Source organism: Myotis nattereri (assembly GCF_964212035.1).
Source record: "Myotis nattereri genome assembly, chromosome: 12".
Classification (NCBI taxonomy): Eukaryota; Metazoa; Chordata; class Mammalia; order Chiroptera; family Vespertilionidae; genus Myotis; species Myotis nattereri.
Window position 1 is genome coordinate 76,692,373 of NC_138087.1, and position 20,650 is coordinate 76,713,022.

The 20,650-nt window shown below is 51.7% G+C and overlaps 2 protein-coding genes across 2 annotated transcripts in view; one reads left to right on the forward strand and one right to left on the reverse strand.

The window, feature by feature from the left end:
* The window catches only part of RALGPS1 (Ral GEF with PH domain and SH3 binding motif 1), a 226,500-nt gene that overhangs the window by 128,120 nt on the left and 77,730 nt on the right, over positions 1-20,650 (forward strand). The window lies entirely within an intron of this gene.
* ANGPTL2 (angiopoietin like 2) overlaps positions 1-20,650 on the reverse strand; it is a 35,708-nt gene that overhangs the window by 2,334 nt on the left and 12,724 nt on the right. The window contains exons 2-4 of the mRNA XM_081103399.1: positions 18,520-19,383; positions 3,228-3,421; positions 1,347-1,617 (exon numbers count right to left, since the gene is read on the reverse strand). Of these exons, the coding sequence (XP_080959525.1) occupies positions 1,347-1,617; positions 3,228-3,421; positions 18,520-19,333 (1,279 nt within the window). The 5' untranslated portion in view covers positions 19,334-19,383. The remainder of the gene's footprint in view (positions 1-1,346; positions 1,618-3,227; positions 3,422-18,519; positions 19,384-20,650) is intronic.

Consider the following 20,650-nt stretch of genomic DNA (forward strand, 5'->3'; position numbering starts at 1 on the left):
ATAAAAGAATGATATCTTATGAAACTTCTGGCACTATCATAACATTCTGGATTTTTCTGCCAAGGACAAGCAGTTTGGAAAGTGTGGGCAAGGGACAAGCGGTGTGCAGGGGCACCGGCTTCACAGGGAGGAGGAGCCCCATGTGCTTGGGCTGCTCTTAGTTAAAAGAGGGGGTCCCCGGTTTCCTCATCAGGCCTAGGAAACAGGCCCCCACTCGGGGGAAGGGCTGCCCCAGCCAAGTCTGTGGGTTGGGGGCCAATGTGGCTGGCGGCCCTGCTCCAGCTGAGGCTTTGGGCTGAGGCAGAAAGTGAGGGAAACTCAGCCCCAGGCCCCTTGGGGCCCAGCCCAGCTTTCCCAGCCCTCAGGGAAGAGGTAGGCCTGCTGACTTGCCAACCAGCTAGGGCAGTGGTTCTCAACTTTCCTAATGCCGTGACCATTTAATACAGTTCCTCATGTTGTGGTGACCCCCAATTTCATTGTTACAAATTGAACATAATTAAAGCATAGTGATTAATCACAAAAACAGTATGTAATTATATGTTTTCTGATGGTCTTAGGTGACCCCTGTGAAAGGTTCGTTCGACCCCCAAAGGGGTCGTGACCCACAGGTTGAGAACTGCTGAGCTAGGGCCTCATTTCAAGAAATTGGGTATGGGGCTCTGGGGGGTGTGAATCTGTGCTTATAATTTTCTGTTTTCTCCCTTGTGTTTGTTTTAATATAAAGACTTCCTAGTGAAGGCCTGAGTGTGAGGCATGTGACCTTGGACAAATGACTTCCTCTTTCCTAGCTGGTTCCTCTCACCGGCTCCTGCAGCGCCAGGTGAACGGTGCGTGCTAGAGCAGCGGTCATAAGGCACCACTGCATCGAGCCTGACTGTTGCCAAGCCCAGCCAAAGCAGCCCAGTGCATCCTCTCTGACATCTCATCTCTCTGCGAGGTGGGCCTGGTCCTTGTGTCCATGTGGAGACTGAGGCCCAGAGAGATTAGCAAGAGGCCCAGGGGCACATGGCTGGCAGGAGGTGGGACCAGCACGGCATGTGGCCAAAGTTCATGGGGATGTGAGGCCCTGACACTCAGCACTCAGGTAAGAGGTTATGCGAGCACACCTGGATTGGCCATCACGTGTGTCATTTGTACACACTTTACCTTTTTGTAAATGCCACTCTGACCCAGCTTTGCAAAGGGGACCTATGGCCAGTGGGCAGAGGAGTGGGCCTTCAGGGGCAGGGACAGGGTTAGGCAGCTAGACCCGGGGATCTCCCTGTTCTCAGGCCCTGGTGTCTGGGACTGGCTGTGGTTGACCTCTGTTCTTGGTCCTCCACCTGGGTCTGACTCCACGGTCCTACCTGTGTAGACATCGTGATCTCTGTCCAGGGTGGTGAACTGCTTGCCGTTGTGCCAGGTGAAGGAGTCGCCAGCGTTGCCATGGTAGCGTCCCAGCCGCAGCTTATAATACTCGCTCTCAGGCTCCAGGCGGAAACTGGCATACTCTGCAAAGACCTTGCGGCCAGACCAGTCCTCCATGGTCACCAGCAGTTTGTAGTTGCCTTGGTTCGTCAGCCAGTAAATGTTCTCCAGGCCCAGCCAGTATTCACCGTCGATGTTCCCAAACCCTTGCTGGGGAAAACACAGGAGAGCGTTAGTGAGGATTATGCAGGGCCCTCGGCCAGCAGGGCCTGGCCGTCAGGTGCACAGCCCTGGACAGAGGGCCTGGACACAGGCAGCGCCTAAGGCAGGCCTGGGTTCAAATCCCCACTCCTCTGCTTGGCTGTGACTTGATGAGTCACTTCATCTTTCTGAGCCTCAATCATGCATCATCAAGGCAACTTAGAGAGTGCCTGCTCTGTGCTAGGCTTTGCGTGGACACGCGGGATGCTATATTCCCTTCCCCGCACGGTCTGCAGGGAAACATGAGGCAAGGTAAATAAATGGAGAGCCCAGCACACAGCAGGCAGGCAGCAGAGCTCCTCGGACAAGTGCTTACTTCCTCTGAGCTTCGCTTTCCTTCTCTGGGGTGGGCTGTGTGAGAGTCATGCAAATATTAAAGCACAGACAGGTGTGAGCTGTGACAAACATGTGCCACATCCACCCGGGCTCCCTCTGAGGTCTAAAATCTGGTGGTTTTTTTACTGTGTTACATGTAGTTTGGGGAGTCATCAGCTGAGTCGTGGCCACTAAAGTCTTGAAAATAGATGGATTCATTAATAATAATAATAATAATAGTAATAATAGTATTTGGTGAGCTCAAGACTATACTGGCACTGTTATCAGAACTTCACCAACTCCTGCCAGCTCTTAAGAGCTGGGTGCTGTCATTGTCCCCCCTGGAAAGTGTGTTGAAGCCCAGAAAGCCCTGCATCACAAGGTGCTAGGGGGTGAGCTGGGATCTGAACCAAGAGCCCAGTCTTACCACCGTGCTCCACTGTCTCTGAGATAGAGAATACAGAAAGGAGGAGGAAAGAGGAGGGGGAGGAGAAGCCAAGACATAGGCCGGGCAGGAGGTGGGTCGGAGGGCAGCCAGGATAGGAGGGGGCCCAGCAGAGCCGCGACAGGCATCCTGGCCGGGGGGGTTTGTAGGCTTTGGTGTCAGAGGCCTAGGCTCTGTTCACTGCTCTACCACTTGCAAGCTGAGCGAGTTATTTAACTTTTTAATCTATAAACCGGGTCGTTACCAGTATGTGCCTCCTAGGGCTGACGTGAAACTAAATGCAGTACTGAATGGCAGCACTCGGGTATTGCCTGGTGCGTGGCGGGCACCCAGTAAGCCGAGCTGCTCTGGTTGTCCCTGTCACCACCTCCTTGTTTAGAGGAAGGAGGCAGAGGCACGACCGAGTCCTAGTAGCCTTTCCTACTGTGAGAATGAGTATCCACCCCTGGGAATGGGGACTTGTCCCTTCTGGGCTGTGCGAAGCCCAACTGGGAGTGAGCTGCTCCCACACCCAGGCTGGAGTGGGGGCCACCGTACCCATCTTGGAGCTTGTGGTCGGAACTTGGGACTCTTGTCTCCCAGCAGTGGTGAGCGGCAGGCAGGAGGGAGCTACTGGCCCTCGCCAGCCCTGGTGGGTCCGCAGAGATGGCCCCATCAGTATCCTTCTTGCCTCAGGTGTTTACTGTTTGGGGTTGCACAGGCCCTGACAGGTCAGCGGGCACCTTCCCTCCCAGTGGCTCCTTCCCTCGTCAGCCAGGCCTCTCGAAGTGGGCAGCACAGACAGGCCCTGTGGTCTCACCTTGTACGTCTCCCAGTTCCTGAAGAAGTTGACAGAGCCGTCCAGGCGCCTCTGGATGACGGTCCAGCCCCCAGGGTCGTGCCGCTGGTCACACCACACCTGCATGAGGCGGTTGGTATTCTCTGGCTTCACCAGGTAGATGGAGCTGGTGTCGTGGCCATCCTCCAGGGCCTGCAGGCAGTCTCTCCACGGACCTGGGGACACAGACATGCACAGGTCACAGGCCTCCCCGTGGCCAGGCCATTGAGTCGCATTCATACACCCTGGCTGCACCTTACGCGGGCACTACCTCTGTGGCAGTACCCCCCTCATCACAGTTTCATTTTTTGCAGTTTCAGTTATCCACAGTCAACCATGGTATGAAATATTAAGTGCAAAATTCCAGAAATAAATAATTCGTAAGTTTTAGATTGTGCCCTGTTCTAAGTAGCGTGATGAAATCTCACACCCTCCACTCCATCCCGCCTGGTACTGAATCATCCCTTCATCCCTTTGTCCAGCGTATCCACGCTGTGCACACTCCCTGCCCATTAGTCACTCAGCAGCCATCTCCGTTATCATTTCGACTGCTGCTGCATCGCAGTGCCGTTGTTCCAGTCACCTTATCTCACTTAACCACGGCCCCAAAGTGCAAGAGCAGCAATGCTGGCCATTCTGATATGCCGAAGAGAAGCTGTATAGTGCTTCCTTGAAGCAAAAAGGTGAAAGTTCTCAACTTAATAAGGAAAGAAAAAAAAATTGTATGCTGAAGTTGCTAAGATCTGAGATAAGAATGAATGTTCTGTCTGTGAAATTGTGCAAAAGGAAAAAGAAATGTGTGCTGGTGTGCAGAGAGAGAGCACATTCATATAACTTTTATTATAGTATGTTGTTATGACTGCTTTATTTTTATTGTTAAGCTCTTACTGTGTCTAATTCACCAATTAAACTTTATCATAGGTATATATGGGAAAAATCATACATACCTATGTATTGGTATTATCTGTGGTTTCAGGCATCCATTGGGGACCCTGGAACGTATCCCCCAAGGAGAAGGGGGGACCACTGTAATGTGACATACAGTTAGGAGCTCAGGGCTGGGGCAGGATGCCTGGACCCCAGGCCCACTTTCCTCCTCGTCCCCCCAATGTGATTTGGGCCAGCTTCCTTACCTCTCTCTGCCCTCAGTTTCCCCAGCTTGTAGAAGGGAGATCATCTTTGCCTCATTTAAGGTGGTAAGGGTTACTGAGATCATTTGTGTGGAGTTCCTGGAGTGATTTCTCTTTTAAAGTTGGTTGTAGTGGCAAAGAGAGACGAGTGCCCACCAAATGCAGCAGATTCATCAGCGCTGTGCGGCTCTGGCGGCCTCATCCCGTCGGGGAGATGGCTGCTGCTCTTCTCAAGTCCTGTGGGCCCAGCCGGCTGGTGCCTCAGCTCTGACTCCTACCCGCCTTGTCAGGACCGTGCTTAGTGGCAGCTGACACAGTTTTTCATGAATGAATTTCCGTGTAGTCACAGGGACGCAAGCAGGGCCCCAAATCTGGCCACACAGCCAGCGATTTCAGGATGCTTCTGAGATTCAGACACTGGCCTCCAAACATCCTTTTGGGGGACCAAGTGCTTTTAGCTCAGTCTGTGTATTTTCCAAGGAAAGCTCACAGAGGGCCAGATGCTGGAGTTCACACGTCTGAGGTTGCAGTTCTATGGGCAGGCCATGGACTTAAAGGATAGTGTCTAGGATGCACCCTGTCCACAGCTCTTCTGAAGCTGAGACTGGATCTGCTCTGTGATTTTCTGTGATGTCACAGAGTTTGAGTCAGAAGGAATGGGTGTCTCTTGGGGTCCCAATGGCTACTGTAGGTCTTCCCCTCTCCCCCTCCCATCTCCCTGGTGGTTTCCTGTGTTTGGATGTTGGTCCCATCAACAAACTTGAGTCACCAAGTTCCAAATAGGCTGACGTCTTCTTCCTCATTCATCTGAGGAACCTTGAGAAGGTTTTCAGGACCTAGCCATTGAGCTACATATCTTATTAGCGACACATTTTAAAATAAATAAAATCACATACTTTGCTTCAGCTTCTCTTCAAAATATTCCCCAATCCGAGATGCGCAAGATCGAACATGCTAGGAAAGTCCCATCTTGTTTTTTCTGTTAATTTGTATGTTTATTCAACAACTGTTTACTGAGCCCCAGGCCTGGGGGGACCTGCCGGCAGCAGGAGCCCAGGGTGGGGCTGCTCTGATGCCCAGAAAGGGAGGAGCTGCCTTCACCAGCCTTCTCTGGACCTGTGCTCCCGGGAATCCTGTGCTTCCCTCTGTGTGTGTTGGCGGGGGGGGGGGGGGGGGGGGGTGACTCTCGGGCTGGGTGCTCAGCTCGCCTGTGTACATCAAAATTCTCAGATTCCTTCCTGGATAGTGGTTGAGCGTGATGAGTCTACATGTGATGGCAGAACAGGAAAAGTTGGGGTTTTTCGGTCTTCGTGGCACATCTCAGGGGTCTTTTTCTGAGCCCCTGCTGCTGTGTTAGGGCAGCCTCCCTGGAAGCCTGATGGGAAGGCGGTGCTGGCCTGGATCGCCCCCCCGCTGTCCCCAGTGCCCAGACAGCCCCCAGAAGGAAGGTCGGTGTGGGTGCTTAAGGCCGGCAGTTACCCAGGAGGCTCCTCCCATCATGCTTCAGGGACAGGCTTCCCCCTCATTTACCTGTTCACCAACCCCCTCTCCCCTCCGAGGGGTGGGCAGTACCCTCCACACCGCCTGGTAGCAGATGTGGCACAAGCGGCTGCTCCCTTCTTCGCCTTGTGCCTCTTCCGTCCTGGGAAGGGGAGGCCAGACCCAGAAAGAGCATTCATGAAGGAGAAAAAGGTTTTGGTTGTGTTCAGCCCACAGCCCCAGGGACCAGGGCAGAGAATGGGAGTCTGTCCCCGACAGCTGGAGCAGAGCTGCTGTGGGCGTGGAGGCTCCAGCTCTTTCCCGAGTCCGGAGCACAGGGGAGGCCGTTGGTGGGGATGCTGGTGCCGGGAGACCAGCAGAGCCTCAGCATACGCCCCTGAGACCAGCACCGACCAGCACCGGCTCTCTCTGCAGGGCTCCTGCGCAGCGCTCGGGGAAGGGCTGGCCAGCCTCGTGGCTCCCAGCCTGAGCTACTTTAGTGGGTGCCGTCATGGTTTTAGCTTTACCTTTGGCATTTCTACAAAGAGCTCTCTTTAAATGTTTTGGGGCCACTGGTCTCTTTAAAAATTTGGGGAAAGCTCTAGATCTGTATTTAGAAAAATCCACAGACTCACACAACTTTGCTTATAATTTCAGAAGGTAAATAGACCTCTGAACCCAGGTGATGAATCCCTAGCTCTAAGAGAGCCCTGACTGGAGTGGTAGCAACAATAAAACACCCCTCCCAGCCAGCATGGAGTGATTGTTCACCATACCCCCATCCGTGTATTTACACACCCGTCCTCCAGGTGCACCATGGGACGTCGGGTGACACCCTGAAGTCACATGGCTGGTGAGGGGCATATCCAGCATCTGAACCCAGGTTTGGGTGGTTCAGCGACCGCGCACTGTAGCTCTCTTCTTTTTCTCCAGCCAGAGTGAACTCCAGGGTAGGGAGGCCCAGGCTGACTTGTCTCTGTGTCCCTCAGACTGTTTTTAATCTTTGCTAGTCAGCAGGTTAAAAATATAAAAACTTATACTTCTTCTTTGTCAAGGTGTTATACCCTTCAAAAAACATCTTTACTGATAATTTGGTTTTCTTCTATGTTACCTTTTGTTGTTCTTTGCCCATATTTCAACTATCTTAGTATTTTTTATGATGTAGAAGAAATTTCCCCTTTTAATATTTTTTCTAAAGGTTGTTAAAAATTGATTTTAGAGAGAGGGGAAGGGAGAGGAAAAGAGAAAGAGAAACATTGATATGAACGAGAACTATTAATCAGTTGCCTCCCGCACGTGCCCTGACCGAACCGAGACCCTTCAGTGCATGGGATGCCACTCAACCAACTGAGCCACACTGGCCAGAGCTCCTTTACAATTTATAAGGCAAATCTGGGAAATCTTTCCTTGAAGGCTTTTAGGTATGGCATGCTTTCTAAAATCATGGAATAGGTATGAAATGGCATACAAGTGTTTAGTATCTCCTACTGTTACAAAAAACATACACACAACAAAACTCCACATGTCTCCTGCACCCTGCTTTTCCCACGATACCCAGGACACATTAGCTCCCATCAGTAACCACATTTCCAAACAGTTTTCTCTCAAACGCCTGCTGAGCTCCAGCAGATCTCCTGCATTCAAACCTCCCTTTGCCTTTGGCAAAGGTCAGAAAATTAAATGATGGGTGAAAATTAGTCAGAAAAATACTTAGCACTGAAAAGTTAGCAAATGGATGGAAGAGCAGAAGATGGCAGCACTAAGACTGTCATGCGGGGCCATTGAAATGGCCAGTTCAGAACATCCTCCTTTGATGAGAAATCTGTGCCTGTTATATATACAGGCATCGCTGGGGAGGGCCAGGTGAGGCATCCGACTACGGAGGACTCCGCAGAGAAAGTGTGGGGCTGGGATAGGACCCCAGACTGGGAGTCAAGAGCCCTCGGCTCAAGTCTCTGTGGCCTCGCCTCCTCACAGTGGGTCTTTGGACAGGTCCTTGAGCCTCAGTTTCTTCTTCTGTAAACGGGGGAAGAACCCTGCCTCTCCCCATGGTCTCGTGAACACAGGCGCACCCAGCACAAGGCAGCCGGGCAGGTGTCACCGAGGGCCCTCTCTTCCTTTCCTCTGATCGATGAGAGCTGACAGCTTTGAAGTTGTTCACTGCCCACCGTCCCCATCCCACACAAACAAGTCACCGTCTCTGCTTTTGAATTTCCAGGACTAAGTGTCAGGTTATTTACTGAGAGATGGTTCCATGAAGGCATGTGTTAGCAGCCGGGACTGCAGAGGAGAGGGCCACAGAGATACAGTGAGGTGGAGGTTGGGGATCTTTCTGTCAGTGAAGCTGAGTTCTCGGTGTGCGTGGCAGAGCTCTCCCTTCGGAACAGTGCAAAGTGCCCGGCGGTATTTCCCTTGGCTCCCCTTCTGAAGGGCAGCCGTGCCTGGAGTGCCAGGCCAACACTGACTCGGGGCTCTGAGTGAAGTGAGCGCCCCGACCTCGTCTATAAAGACCGTATTTGCACTCTCGGGCTGCAGACGCGGGATGTTCCATGTGCAGAGAAGCGCAGCCCCCGTGGCCGCGCTGAGTCTGCGAGATTCCTTAGGAAAGCGGCATAGGGAGGCCTCCGGAGAAGGAAGGTGGCAACGGGAACACAGGCATACAGGTCTTGGGCCCCCAAACCTCAGTGCCAAACTTGGTAGGTGCAGAGGTGATCAGGTTTGGGTGCCCCAGTCCCCTCCCTGCTTCCCTCCTCCTGGCTGGGGTTCTTGACAGAAAATGGGGCAGGCACCCAAGGAACATAGCCACTCAGAAGCCAGGCACCACATTCTGATGACGGGTCCAGGGCACGCTGTCCCCAGTGCAGGGCCTCTCTGCTAAAAGAGTGGAGCCTGCAGCCAGGCCAGACCTGCGTGTAACTTCCTAGTTCTGGTTCCCTCCCTGGGTCCCGGGCAGCCCAACTTGCCCACCCAGGCCCCAGCAGAGAAACAGGCTCACGAACTGCACCACCTCTCCACGCAGCCACCCTCCTGCTGGGAAAATGGCCTCATGAATGTCTTCCCAGGTTGGCTGGAAGCTCCCGAGGCCAGCAGCTGAGGTGTGGGTAGACCATGGGGCCTGTGTGGGCAGGAGTGATGCCTCTCTTCCCTGGCTTGTCTGGGGTGAGGGGGCAGGGCAGAGTCCTGCCTGGCCATGAGCTGGATGAGGCCGACTGGCTGGCCAGCAGCCTGACAGGCCTCTTCACCCACGATGCCCAAGGCTCTGGGCATGACCACCTGAGGCTGTGCAGAGGCCCCGTGGCCTGTGGAGAATGTTCTAGGGATGTGTTAGTTCATACGTGGGCATGGAGGAGGCTTTTGTGATGTCACTGAGACACACTGCTCTTGCGTGAGAACCGTATGCTGGTTTCAATTATTCCCACTGATGGTCTCTCTCCAAAAAGTCTTTCTGCCACTCCCTGAAACGCTTCTCTAACAGAAGAAATGACTAGCTGTTGAAATTGGACCTGGACTTTTCTAGCCACATTAACCTATCTGAGAGCCGGGGCATGTGGAGCATGCTTAGATGGAGTCCTGCCCAGCCAGGGACAGCCTGGGCACCCCTGCAGGTAGGTGAGCAGACACCTGTGGAGGGTCAATTATAGGTGTTGCTCACTCACACCTTGTCTATCCAGCAGGCTTAGGGAAGTAATATTTTAGTTATGAACATAAATATTTTATGTCAGTCACCACTTTTGAGTGAACCAAAGTACAAAACAATAACCTAAATACCAGGAAGCTAGTGCGTCCCCACAGGCATCTCAAGTTCCTGCAGGGCTCAGAGTTGAAATCATGAACGTTGTTTCTGGTCCTTCAGGGGAGAGGGTCCAGATGCTCATGCCTGCTGTTGAGGCCACTTAACCTGCCCTCAGACGATGGGCAGAGGGCCAGTGAGCTGCTCAGGAGTTTATGAAAGTGTTCGAGGCCTAAGAAAATCAGTTCGCTCTAAAATATGAAAAGAGAACTACAAAATCAAAATTTATAAGCAGGTAATTAAATTTCTGCAAAGTTTAACAAGTTGTCAAATTCATTAATTGTTAAATTTAGTCTTCATTAAAATGTTATTACTTTTGAAAACAATTTGTAGGTAGATTTTTCTCACTCCCCAAGAATTTCTGAACATGCCTAATGTTTGCCGAGAAATCAGAGCCAACCATAAATTGTGTTACTCTTGGCCAAATGATTTCAAAAGCAAAATTATTAAAATCCTTTTAGAATTCTTACAGCAGAAAGTACAGAGGTGTGTGGGGTGGGCGTGTTTCCATGCATCGGTACACTCTGAGGCCTCCCACACCAGAACTCCTAGGCCCATGAAGAGCTCGTGGGGATCCTGCTCCTGCCAGTTTGACCTCAGGATACACAGTGCTCACTCCTTGGTGTCCATCAATACCTTGGGCAGGAGGAGAAACAAGGACTTGCAAGCAATTTTAGAAAGAAGAGGTTAGACCAGGAGGGGCGGTGGTGGGCTCCTGGTGTGAGAGGTGAGCAGCTCCCTGTGGCTCCCCAGGACCAGCGCGAGTGGAGTCCTGGGGCTCCGGTGCGGTGCGTGGGTCAGCGGTGCCCGAGGCTGCATGGGTGAGGGAGGTTGCAGAGGTGGGCAGCGCACGGAGGCTGCCTGGGTGCAGTGATGAGGATACCCAGAGACTGTTGGTGCTGGTCTACAGGCACCTCTTGGAAGAGCCTATCAGACCCACGATACGGACAGGTGGCGATCCTGCAGGCTCCCAGCCCCTCCATCATTTCCAGGAAAGGGAATCAGCTTAGGGGCTTGTTCTTAGAGAATCCACGTTGGCTTTCATTGATCACCTTTTAGTTTTCCAAATGCTCACGAACTCCTCTTTATAATCTTTTCCATAATTTTTCTGGGGCTTGACCATAAGCCAATTAGTATATAGTTCTAGTATTTCACCCTTTTTCTCTTTCTGAAAACAGGACACTTGTCCAGCACTAGGCCCGGTCCTCGAGATTTCTTGATGATATTGGCAGTGGTTCTGAGAACTCACTGCAAGGTCCTCAGCCCTCCTCACCCCCTCCTCCAGGAAGGCTTCCCAACCTCACAGGAGCTGCTTATCCTCCTCAGGCTTCCCTCGTCTTGCTTATTTCTCTCTCCTAGAATGCAACAAGAGTGATGATGACCGTGTACCTAGAGCAGCCGTGGGCAAACTACGGCCCGCGGGCCGGATCCGGCCGGTTTGAAATGAATAAAACTATTGAAAAAAAAGACCGTACCCTTTTATGTAATGATGTTTACTTTGAATTTATATTAGTTCACACAAACACTCCATCCATGCTTTTGTTCCGGCCCTCCGGTCCAGTTTAAGAACCCATTGTGGCCCTCGAGTCAAAAAGTTTGCCCACCCCTGGTCTAGAGCCTTTACTCACTCTCATCTCATCCTCAGGAGTCCCTGCAGCATTGAGGAAACTAAGGCTCGGCAGAAAGTGGACGATCTGGGATTAGAACTCAGCTCTGCCTTCTTAGTCCTGGTCCCTCTGCCTCACTGTGCCGTGGCTGTCACACTGTATTCGGATTGTTGGGGTCTCACTCCCCACCAGGCTGTGGGCTCCTTCGGGGCAGGAACCTTCTCAGGGGCCGTGGTTATGGGTTGATCTTCCCAGCCTAGCACCCCACATGCCTTCCTCCATCTCCCGTTTCCTCACCACCATCAGCTGCAATCCTTTTGTCATCCTCATTCTGTTCTTTTCGGTCTGAGGACCAATAATAATAATAAATCCATCTGGAACCGGGACCCCACGACAGAGGGCAATCAGGATGCAGACCAAACCGTGGGAGAGGAAACCTGTGCTGGGGGAGCCTGGGCAGCGGGTAGTAGAAAGCCGACACAGGATGGATTATCTGTTCTTTTGGATGTGACTCTAGCATTCCACTTAATGTTAACATTTAGAAATTTAATAAAGAAAACTATTTGTCACTTAAACTAAACATTTTAAGCGAAATTATTCTCTATATGTGCACTAATTTTAACTTAAATTATTCTATCCAAAAAAAAAATCTATTAAGGGACCATCATTTATCCATTTTAAAAAATGACATAAAGCCACGCTGGGGCCTGTAGCCCCATTGGCTCATCTTGGGGTGCAGGGCCAGGATCATCAGGCTTATGTCACATGCTCTACTTCCAGAGTCATGGCAGGGGCCCCTCTGCCCCGGGGAGCGTAGGAGGCACGTCCTGCTGCCTGCGTCCTTCCTGCCCTGACAGAGGCCACTGGGAAGTACACGGTGTTGCTTTTCCAGCAGCAGGCTGCCCACTGCACTCAGCAAACCTAACCAGTTCCGCTTAGACACGGCAGGAGGATGCTAACTCAGTTCTCCTTTCCTTGTCACTTTCTCAGGGAGCATCTCAGGGTTTTGATACAATCCCCAGCGTAGCTTCGCCACAGCAATCCTTTTGTTGACTAGTGAGCTGGCTACAGATGCCTGAGCTCCAGGATTTTCTAGATAACTTCCAGTTTGCTTAGTGCCAAACTTGCGATTTCCCCGTCAGGATGCCAGATCACTGTAACAAGTTGATAGTTTATCTCTGGGGCGTAAATAGCCGGAGCACTTAGCCAAATGTTTTCCTTGGAAAAGGCCTGCGTCATAGAGGAAGAGCTCGCCATCGCACTCAAAGGCTCTCTGTGACCTGGTCCCCGAGGTACCCAGGAGGGGAAAAGAGAAAGCAAAGCTACAAGGCAGATGACCCAGCTCGAACTGGAGCGGCTTTTGTTTATCAGGAAGCTAGCAAAGAATGCTCTTTGAAATATCACTGGATTACGTAGTTCGTAATGAATTTGGAAATCTTATTTTGTTCAACCATAACACTAGAAACTACACAGCGCAGTGCAGTGCACAGCACGAGCTCTGCAGGCCTGAGGGCTGGGCTGGGCTCCCCTCAGCCTCTGTGATGGAAAGGCCCCGTCAGCCGTGGCTGGAGTCCCCCTTGCCATCCTCAGTTTCCAGGCGCTTCTCCTGCCCCCCAACAGCGCTTCAGGCTTGGAAGCTGGTTGGCTAGAGCTGGCAGAACACCCTACCAATAGCGTTTCACCTGGATTGAAGATTGCTTGACCTCCAGAAGGAACGGAAGCCACAGTAGGATACATCTCATTCTCTATTTTGAAACATGCCACTGTGCTACGGAACCACAGCCTAATGTACATACTTCCCACCTCATAGCAGGAAATAAAATAAAAGGGGAAAAAATCTACCTAGGAAAATACTCGTTCGAGTTGCCTGTCCTTTCTGGCCTGCACGGTTGCCACCGGTGTGGCCCTAGGACAGTGATGGCGATCCTATGACACGCATGTCAGAGGTGACACTCGAACTCATTTTTTTGGTTGATTTTTCTTTGTTAAATGGCATTTAAATATATAAAATAAATATCAAAAATATAAGTCTTTGTTTTACTACAGTTGCAAATATCAAAAAATTTCTATATGTGACACGGCACCAGAGTTAAGTTAGGGTTTTTCAAAATGCTGACACGCCGAGCTCAAAAGGTTCCCCATCACTGCCCTAGGAGCAGTTCAGAGCTACTGAGTTTTATATATTTAGAGTTAACCTATTTAAAGAAATGAGGACTTTAGACTTAGCTATATTCAGAGTTATTGAGTTTTATGTATTTAGAGTTAACCTATTTAAAGAAATGAGGACTTTACACTTACCTATATGTTGAAGTAGCCCTAGAGAATTTGTCCAGATATATCTACGGCTTCGGTTGGTCCATTTACTACAAGTCAGGTGCACAGTATGTTTTCTGTGGGAGAGCTTGACTGTTTTAGACATGCTGTATTGTGATGCTAACTTAATTCTGTTCTCTCCCTTTCTTTTTTTTTTTTTTGCGGCATAAATTCACTACAATCCTTTTTTTGTGAATAGTGAACTGGCCACAGACAGTTGGTTCAGTTGGTTCCTCCTAGGCCTGAGCAAGGAGGCAGCAACATGTGTCTCTGGGTTCCCAGCAACAGTGTCTCCTGTTATTAGAGAGGTGAAAGTTCTAGCAGTGAGTTCGCCAACGCTGTGCCCAGAGCTCTTTTACAAGGAGCTGCTTGGAACCTGGTACATGAAACAGTGATAGAGGGTCAGGTCCCAGCAGCTGGCACCTGGGCCGGGGCAGGCATTTATAGAGTGATTTTCACACCGGTTCCCCTCCAGCCTTTCCATGGAAATGTACAGTATCCCAGAGTGGTTAAGACAGACTTGGGTTTGAGCCTTGGCTGAGCTATTTAATAGCTGTGTAATCTTGGCTAAGTTACTTAACCTCTGAACCTCCGTATCCTAGATCAGCCGTTAAAACATTTTTCATCTCATGGCACACTTAAACTAATTATTAAAATTCTGTGGCACACCAACAAATATATTTTTTGCCAATCTGTCAAAAAAATAGATATAATTTTGATTCACTCCCACCAGACGGCTATTGTGTTGGGCCATTGCCATATTTTTTATTTGACAGTCTAAGGGAAAAGAAGCCAGTGCCCCTACTAGTCAGGTATTGCATGTTTTAAAAATTCTTGAGGCCACTAGTTGAAAATCTCTGTCCTGGATGTTGGAAGTCCAAGGACCAATCTTGGCTCTGCACTGACAGGCCCTGGGGCAGGAAGGCAAAGAGGCTCTAACACACTCTAACATTTTATGATTCTGTGGCCCCTTCGGACTCTATTGAGAAACAAACTGAGCTGATTATGTTATCTGCCTCAAGAGAGAAAACAGCTAGAAATGCCTACTCCTTTTGGTTTTCAAAGACTCGTTTCAGACCAGGCCTCACTGCAACAGCTGGTGATAGCAGTGCCTTTCCTTTCTTTCCTTTCTAGGAGGGTGCTGGGCCGGAGGGCTGACTTGTGCCTGGCTGTGCCTGGGCTGGGCTGAGCTGAGGAAGGGTGTCCCAGGCCTCCCAGAACCCGTTTGAGAGCAGATAGAGCTGAGGCTCCATCCTGTCCTCTCCTTTGCCTCATGCATCCTTTCTCTCCAACAGGCCCGATAGATGTGTGTGCATGTGTGTATGTCGAAGGCACACAGCTGGAGAAGGAGGTCAGGGGACGTGTGAGCCTGAGAAAGAGTGGAGAGGAAGCGAGGCAGGAAGGGCAGCAGGACCCCGAGGAGAGGGCACTGGCAGGGCCAATTGGCCCAGGCCTTATCACTAGCATCATCCTAACCAAAATGCCCAGGCCTCCTCAGACCTGAGAGAGACAGGACAAAACCCAAGTGAGATGCCAGGGAAGCGGAGGCTGCCGGTCTCCCTCCTCAGGCTCTGAGCACCTAGACCTGGCCCTGGGCCAGCCTGTTCTGTCTGGAGCAGGCTGGAGAGTGCAGCTCAGATAAGCAGCGGTGGCTCCCTAGTCCCCTGGGGAAGGGCGCTGTGGGCTGGGCTGCCTAGACAATGAGGAAAGAGTGGATGGCTCTGAGATTGCAGAAGGAAAGATTTAGAAGCTGCCAAGTTTGAGTGTAAAGGTGTTTAATTGCAAGGTGTTTCTGGCTGAGTGATGTCCCCGGGCTCAAAGAATCGGTTGGGCAAGAGCATAGAAGAGGTTTTGTTTTCCAGGCCCAGAACCTGCCCCAGCTCTCAGAACAGGGCTGATAAGCACTCTCTGCTGATTGGCTGAGAGAGGCCATCTGTCTTTTCCTCTCCGCTTAGTCCAGCCCCAGGAAAGGGAAGGGCCCCAGCCCCGCTCTTCATGGCTCTGTCTGCCCTTTCAGCATCCACAACCAGGTGCTCAGTCTCAGCTGTGTGGGAGCTCAGTGGTCAGATGGGCCATAAGGAATCTGTTACTAACATTCGGTACCAACACTTGGGAGGGCTTTGCTTAAAAAAAAAAAAGGTGCGTTTCAGTTTTCACCATAAAATCACTGCCATACCCTCCCATGCAGGTGTGCTTTCCTCAGTGGGAGAGGAAGGGGTTGGGTGGGGGCAGAGCCTTGGCTGCACAAGCCCACGCTGCACTGTGAATGTGAAGCAGCAGGGGATCCAGACCATTTGAGGTGCCAGGAGTAGGGCCAGGGGCCTGGGTCTTTGCAGGGACTCGCCTGCATCTGAGACCTACTGGTAACTCGGTTTCCTGACTCCCAAGTCCACCTGGTAAACGCCCACACAAATCCCTAAAGGTCAGCCCTGAGGTCGCCACCTCTGTGCAGCTTCCTCTTCTACTCCAGGCAGCCTCATGTCCTGCAGCCCTCACGTGCCCCTCTAGGGGACACGGAGCACACCATGGTGTTGCCACCGTGACTGCGCAGCCCACGATTTTCACTGTGTCCCTGATTTCAGGTACTTTGTTATGTTGGTCCCAGAAGTTCTCAGAACGTTCTGGAAATTTTGACCTTGATGGATGCTTTCTCTCAGAGAGATCCTTTGTCAGACCTGATGTGCCAGCTTTATAGGGTAGATGGTGGGTAATGGATGGGTCCCAGTGCATTCATGCCTCTGCCACCTCCCCCAGATTGAGTTCCTGCTCCCCTAGTCCAGCTCTGTGATCAGCACAGAGAAGGGGCTCTGCCATTGCTGGCTGTCCCGTGGAACATAATATCACGCATGCCTGGCTGCACTGAGTTTCCACAACAAACTGTGGTATTATAACTCCTGTTCCCACTTTACAGAGGAGAAAATTGAGGCTCAGGGTTAAGTAACTTTCTCAGGAGCGAACAGCTATGCAGAGCTAGGTCTTTATTCATCAGCTCATGTGAAGCCACAATGTCCTGGCACTGTCGAGTCAGAAACCAAAGATGCTTAGGTGAGAGGACATCTATTCCTCACCCACTGAGGTCGGCCTGACTCCCGTCAGGATGATAGGCTGAGCCTTTATTTGGTGCCAAAGGGCACGTTTTACCCTCTGGGTGTTCTATCAAGATGTATCAACACGCCCTGCCCTCTCTTTGGAGCTTCTGATTTAAAACAGACACATGTGCAGTTGATCATGTGACTCTAGTCCAGCCGTGGGCAAACTACGGCCCGCGGGCCGGATCCGGCTGGCTTGAAATGAATAAAACTAAAAAAAAAAAAAAGACCGTACCCTTTTATTTAATGATGTTTACTTTGAATTTATATTAGTTCACACAAACACTCCATCCATGCTTTTGTTCCGGCCCTCCGGTCCAGGTTAAGAACCCATTGTGGCCCTCGAGTCAAAAAGTTTGCCCACCCCTGCTCTAGACTGTAGATCAGCGGTAGAATGCCAGAGATAAAGAGGGACTGTTTATTTCAATCTCATTTTAAAAGACCAAAGGAGACTCATAGCTACCATGTATTGAAACTACATGAGACCAGTACTGTGCTAAACACACTTTTTGCACTATTTCATTTAATCCTCAGGTAGGCACGATTTCAGTCTATCCCCATTGACATATGGAGAAACTGAGGCTCTGCTGGGTGGAGGGACTTGCTTACTGTCCTGAGCTAACCCGTGGGGGAGCTAGAGTTTGAGCCGGGCCAGTCTGCTCCAGAGCGTGTGTTCCTACCCGCACACCCAGTGGGGGGCTTTCCTCGAGGGGCTGCAGGCGGGCGCTCTGCCCGCCCCCCAGGTCTGCAGACAGTGTAGCCCTTCTTTGCAGAGGCCACCCTCCTGGATGCAGGTTCAGCCCTCCCTGGAATTAGCAAGAAGCTGCTCTTCCCAGCAGCAGTGGTTATTTTCAGAAGTGTGAAATATGTGCAAAATAGGATAGTTTCAGTAAAAATATCTCCCTGTGTATACAGTGAAGTGGTGCCCACATCATGGACTTTGAGCAGATTTGTGGTTAGTTGTTGCAAAGATGAATCTAATTCTCATGTGACAGCCATTCGGGAGGTTTGCAGGGTCCTGGGTGAATGAGAGGCTGAACTTCAGGAGCTGGGCTTCCCCCCGAGTGAGGATTCCCAGAGCACGGAGTCAGCCCTGGATTCAAAGTGAAAGGTCTGAAGCCACATCCAGCCCGAGGGTCCTAACCCATGAGCAGGTTACTTATCCTATTAGCCTATCTTCTGTAAGGAGCTGTAGCAGTTCATGATGTCATATACACGAGATTGCCCAGTGCCAGTATCTTGGTCAAGCTTCAAAACTTAAAAACAGCTCCATTCTCCCCCATAATGATATTCTGAGAATCACTATTCTTTACATTTATGATGAAACATGCATTTGAGAGTCTATGGAATCATCACTAGAAATTCTAGACAGCACCAGACTCCAGCAAATGTGTGGGCTTTAACGGTAATCCCTCCCGTGCCCCAGCCCTGCAATGTGTTTCTCATACTTTCAACGTGAACACACTCTTCCTCCGGCCTGCCGCTTCTCCACTGGGCACTTACCAGCGCAGTTCTGTGCCAGGCGCAGCACAAGGGCTTGCAGGTGAGACACCCTACCCGCCGGCACAGAGCGTCTCATGCCGAGCCCAGAAAACAGCAGGTTTGGTTCTCTCCTGTCAGAAGCCAGAGAGCACTTACTGTGTTCTGAGACTCCCCCAGTTTCTTGGTTCTACCTCAGAGCATCCATCTAAAGAATGTGGTCCCCCTTGCACCCCACCAGCTCCAGCGGCTGGATCCAAGGGCTTATATGCCCACTGGCCCAGCTTCAACCTGCTGTGGCTCTTCCCCAACTCTCGGCCTCAGCCAAGGGAAGTCTGGTGCCCGGCTCTGAGGTCCCGATGGAGCAGGCTCCCGGAAGGAACTTACCCGATGGCTTGTCTGTGGAGGACGGGAGGTTGGTGAGGGTGGGCATGGTGGGCAGGGGCGGCGGCAGCACCTTCAGGTTCTGATCGCTCTGGATCTCGTTGGTGGAGAACTGGTTGATGCGGTTATAGGGGGACGGCTGGTAGACCTGGGGCGGGGTGGCAGGGGGCGGCTGGGGCACGGGTCTGGCTGCGGGCACCCGCTGGCAATGCTCCTCGAGCTGCGCGATGATCTCGGACTGGTTGTGGGCCAGCGTGGCCAGGTGCTGGTACTTGTGCTCCAGGTCCTTGTACTTGCTGGCCAGCTGCAGCATGTCGGCCGTCTGGTTCAGGATCCGGTTCTCCAGCTGCGAGAGCTCCAGCGCGTTGTCCCGCTTGCGGATGATCTCGTGCAGGAGCTGCATGTAGAGCTGCGTGACGCGCGAGTTCATGTTGCGGCTCTCCTTGCGCAGCAGCTTCACCTCGCTCACGATGCCGCCGTCCACCTCCACCAGTTGCTGCAGCGCCTCGATCTGCCGCTTCTGCTTGAGCAGCTCGCTGTTGAGCAGCTCCAGCTCCTGCTTGTGCACGCGGTTCTCCAGGAGCACCTCGGGCTCCTTGGAGTTGACGCAGATGGCGCCCGTGACCCGCTGCTGGGGCACAATGAAGGTGTAGGTGCACTTGTCTGGCGACTCGCCGGCCCGCTTGTACCTGTTCAGGTAAATGAACTCGCCTGGCGAGCCCTCCTCGGTGCCCTCCAAACCCTCCTTCTGGCCGGCAGCCGCTCCCAGGGCGGCCAGCAGTCCCAGCCACCAGCACGTCGTGCACAGCGCCCTCATGGTCCTTTGCAGAATGGTGGCTTTTCTTTGCGAACGGAGCCTATGAAAACCTGAAAGTAAACAGAGGGGAGACTCAGTAACAGCCCTGTCACTGCCAGTGGCCTGTGCCATAAATGAGCTCAGCCTTCTCCAGGCAGATCTTTCCAAAAACGCACTCCAGGAGGCAGCCCTCTGGAAGCAGCAGAAGGAGACACGCAGGCCCAGCAGAGATAGAAAGGGAGAGGGAGGAGACGGGGCATTGGAAGGCGAGAGCCAGCTCCAGTGCCCATAGTCCGAGAGCCTCCTGCGGGCAGCTGGGAGCTGGGAAGGGAGGGGAGACAGAGGCAGGGCTGTCCTGTCTGCCTTCTCCTCTGCCCCACACCCCTCAGACCATTAGTCTCCCCATTCTACGTGTTCATAATCCCCTGGACTTGCCCTTTGTAACATGGATCACAGTTTTGAGGAATTAGAATCCTTTTTGATTCCATCTGCTGGGCCCTGCGTTCCATGAGGGCAGGCACTGTGTCTGAGTCAGTCAGTCCTGCATCCCAAGGGTGCTGCACTAAGCGAAGTTCAGTGAATGTTTGATGAATGAATGAATTTCTAGATATGGTATGAAAGGTGTTCAGTTTCTAGTAGACAATGCGAATGGGAGGGTGTATCCGGCCCCGTGGCTTTGTTCGTGTGTTAGCCAAGCTGTAAAGCCCAAACAGGAACAAACAACCGAGCTCCTTAAATCCAAATATTTGCCACAGCCAATCACTGCACAGTCCTGATCCTTGCAATGTGATTAAACCAGGCGGGAGCAGAAAACAGACATGTGTCTCTGGAGTTGTTTCAGTTCTATTCTTGGGTCATTCATACCTTCCCCAGATACCCATGGAACATCTGTGGTGTGCCAGGCAGCGTGTGGCTGCCCAGACACTGCTGGACAGAGCCTGCCCATGCCCTCATGGGGCTTACCCATCACCACACATTCTCTAAGTGCTGGAAGGGGAAGAAGCATATGCTATGAAAGAGTGTATCGGCGAACTGACCTTATTGGAGGGTCAGGAAAGCTTCCCTGAGAAAGTGACCTATCCGCTGACCCTTGAAGGATGAGTTAGGAGTGAGGCCAAGAGGGAGGGGACAGCCGTGCGCAGATCCTTCCTTGCGCTACTCAAGGACACGGCTCCGGCAATTCTCCCCCTCCTCGCCCGTATGATCACATTTTCCCAACAATCATGCTGTTATTTCTCTCAACTTAAAGACTATCCTCTCTTGACCTCACATCCCCTCTCCAGCCACTGTTCCATTTCTCTGCTCTCCTTTTTAGCAAAACCCTCACAGAGGTTCCTG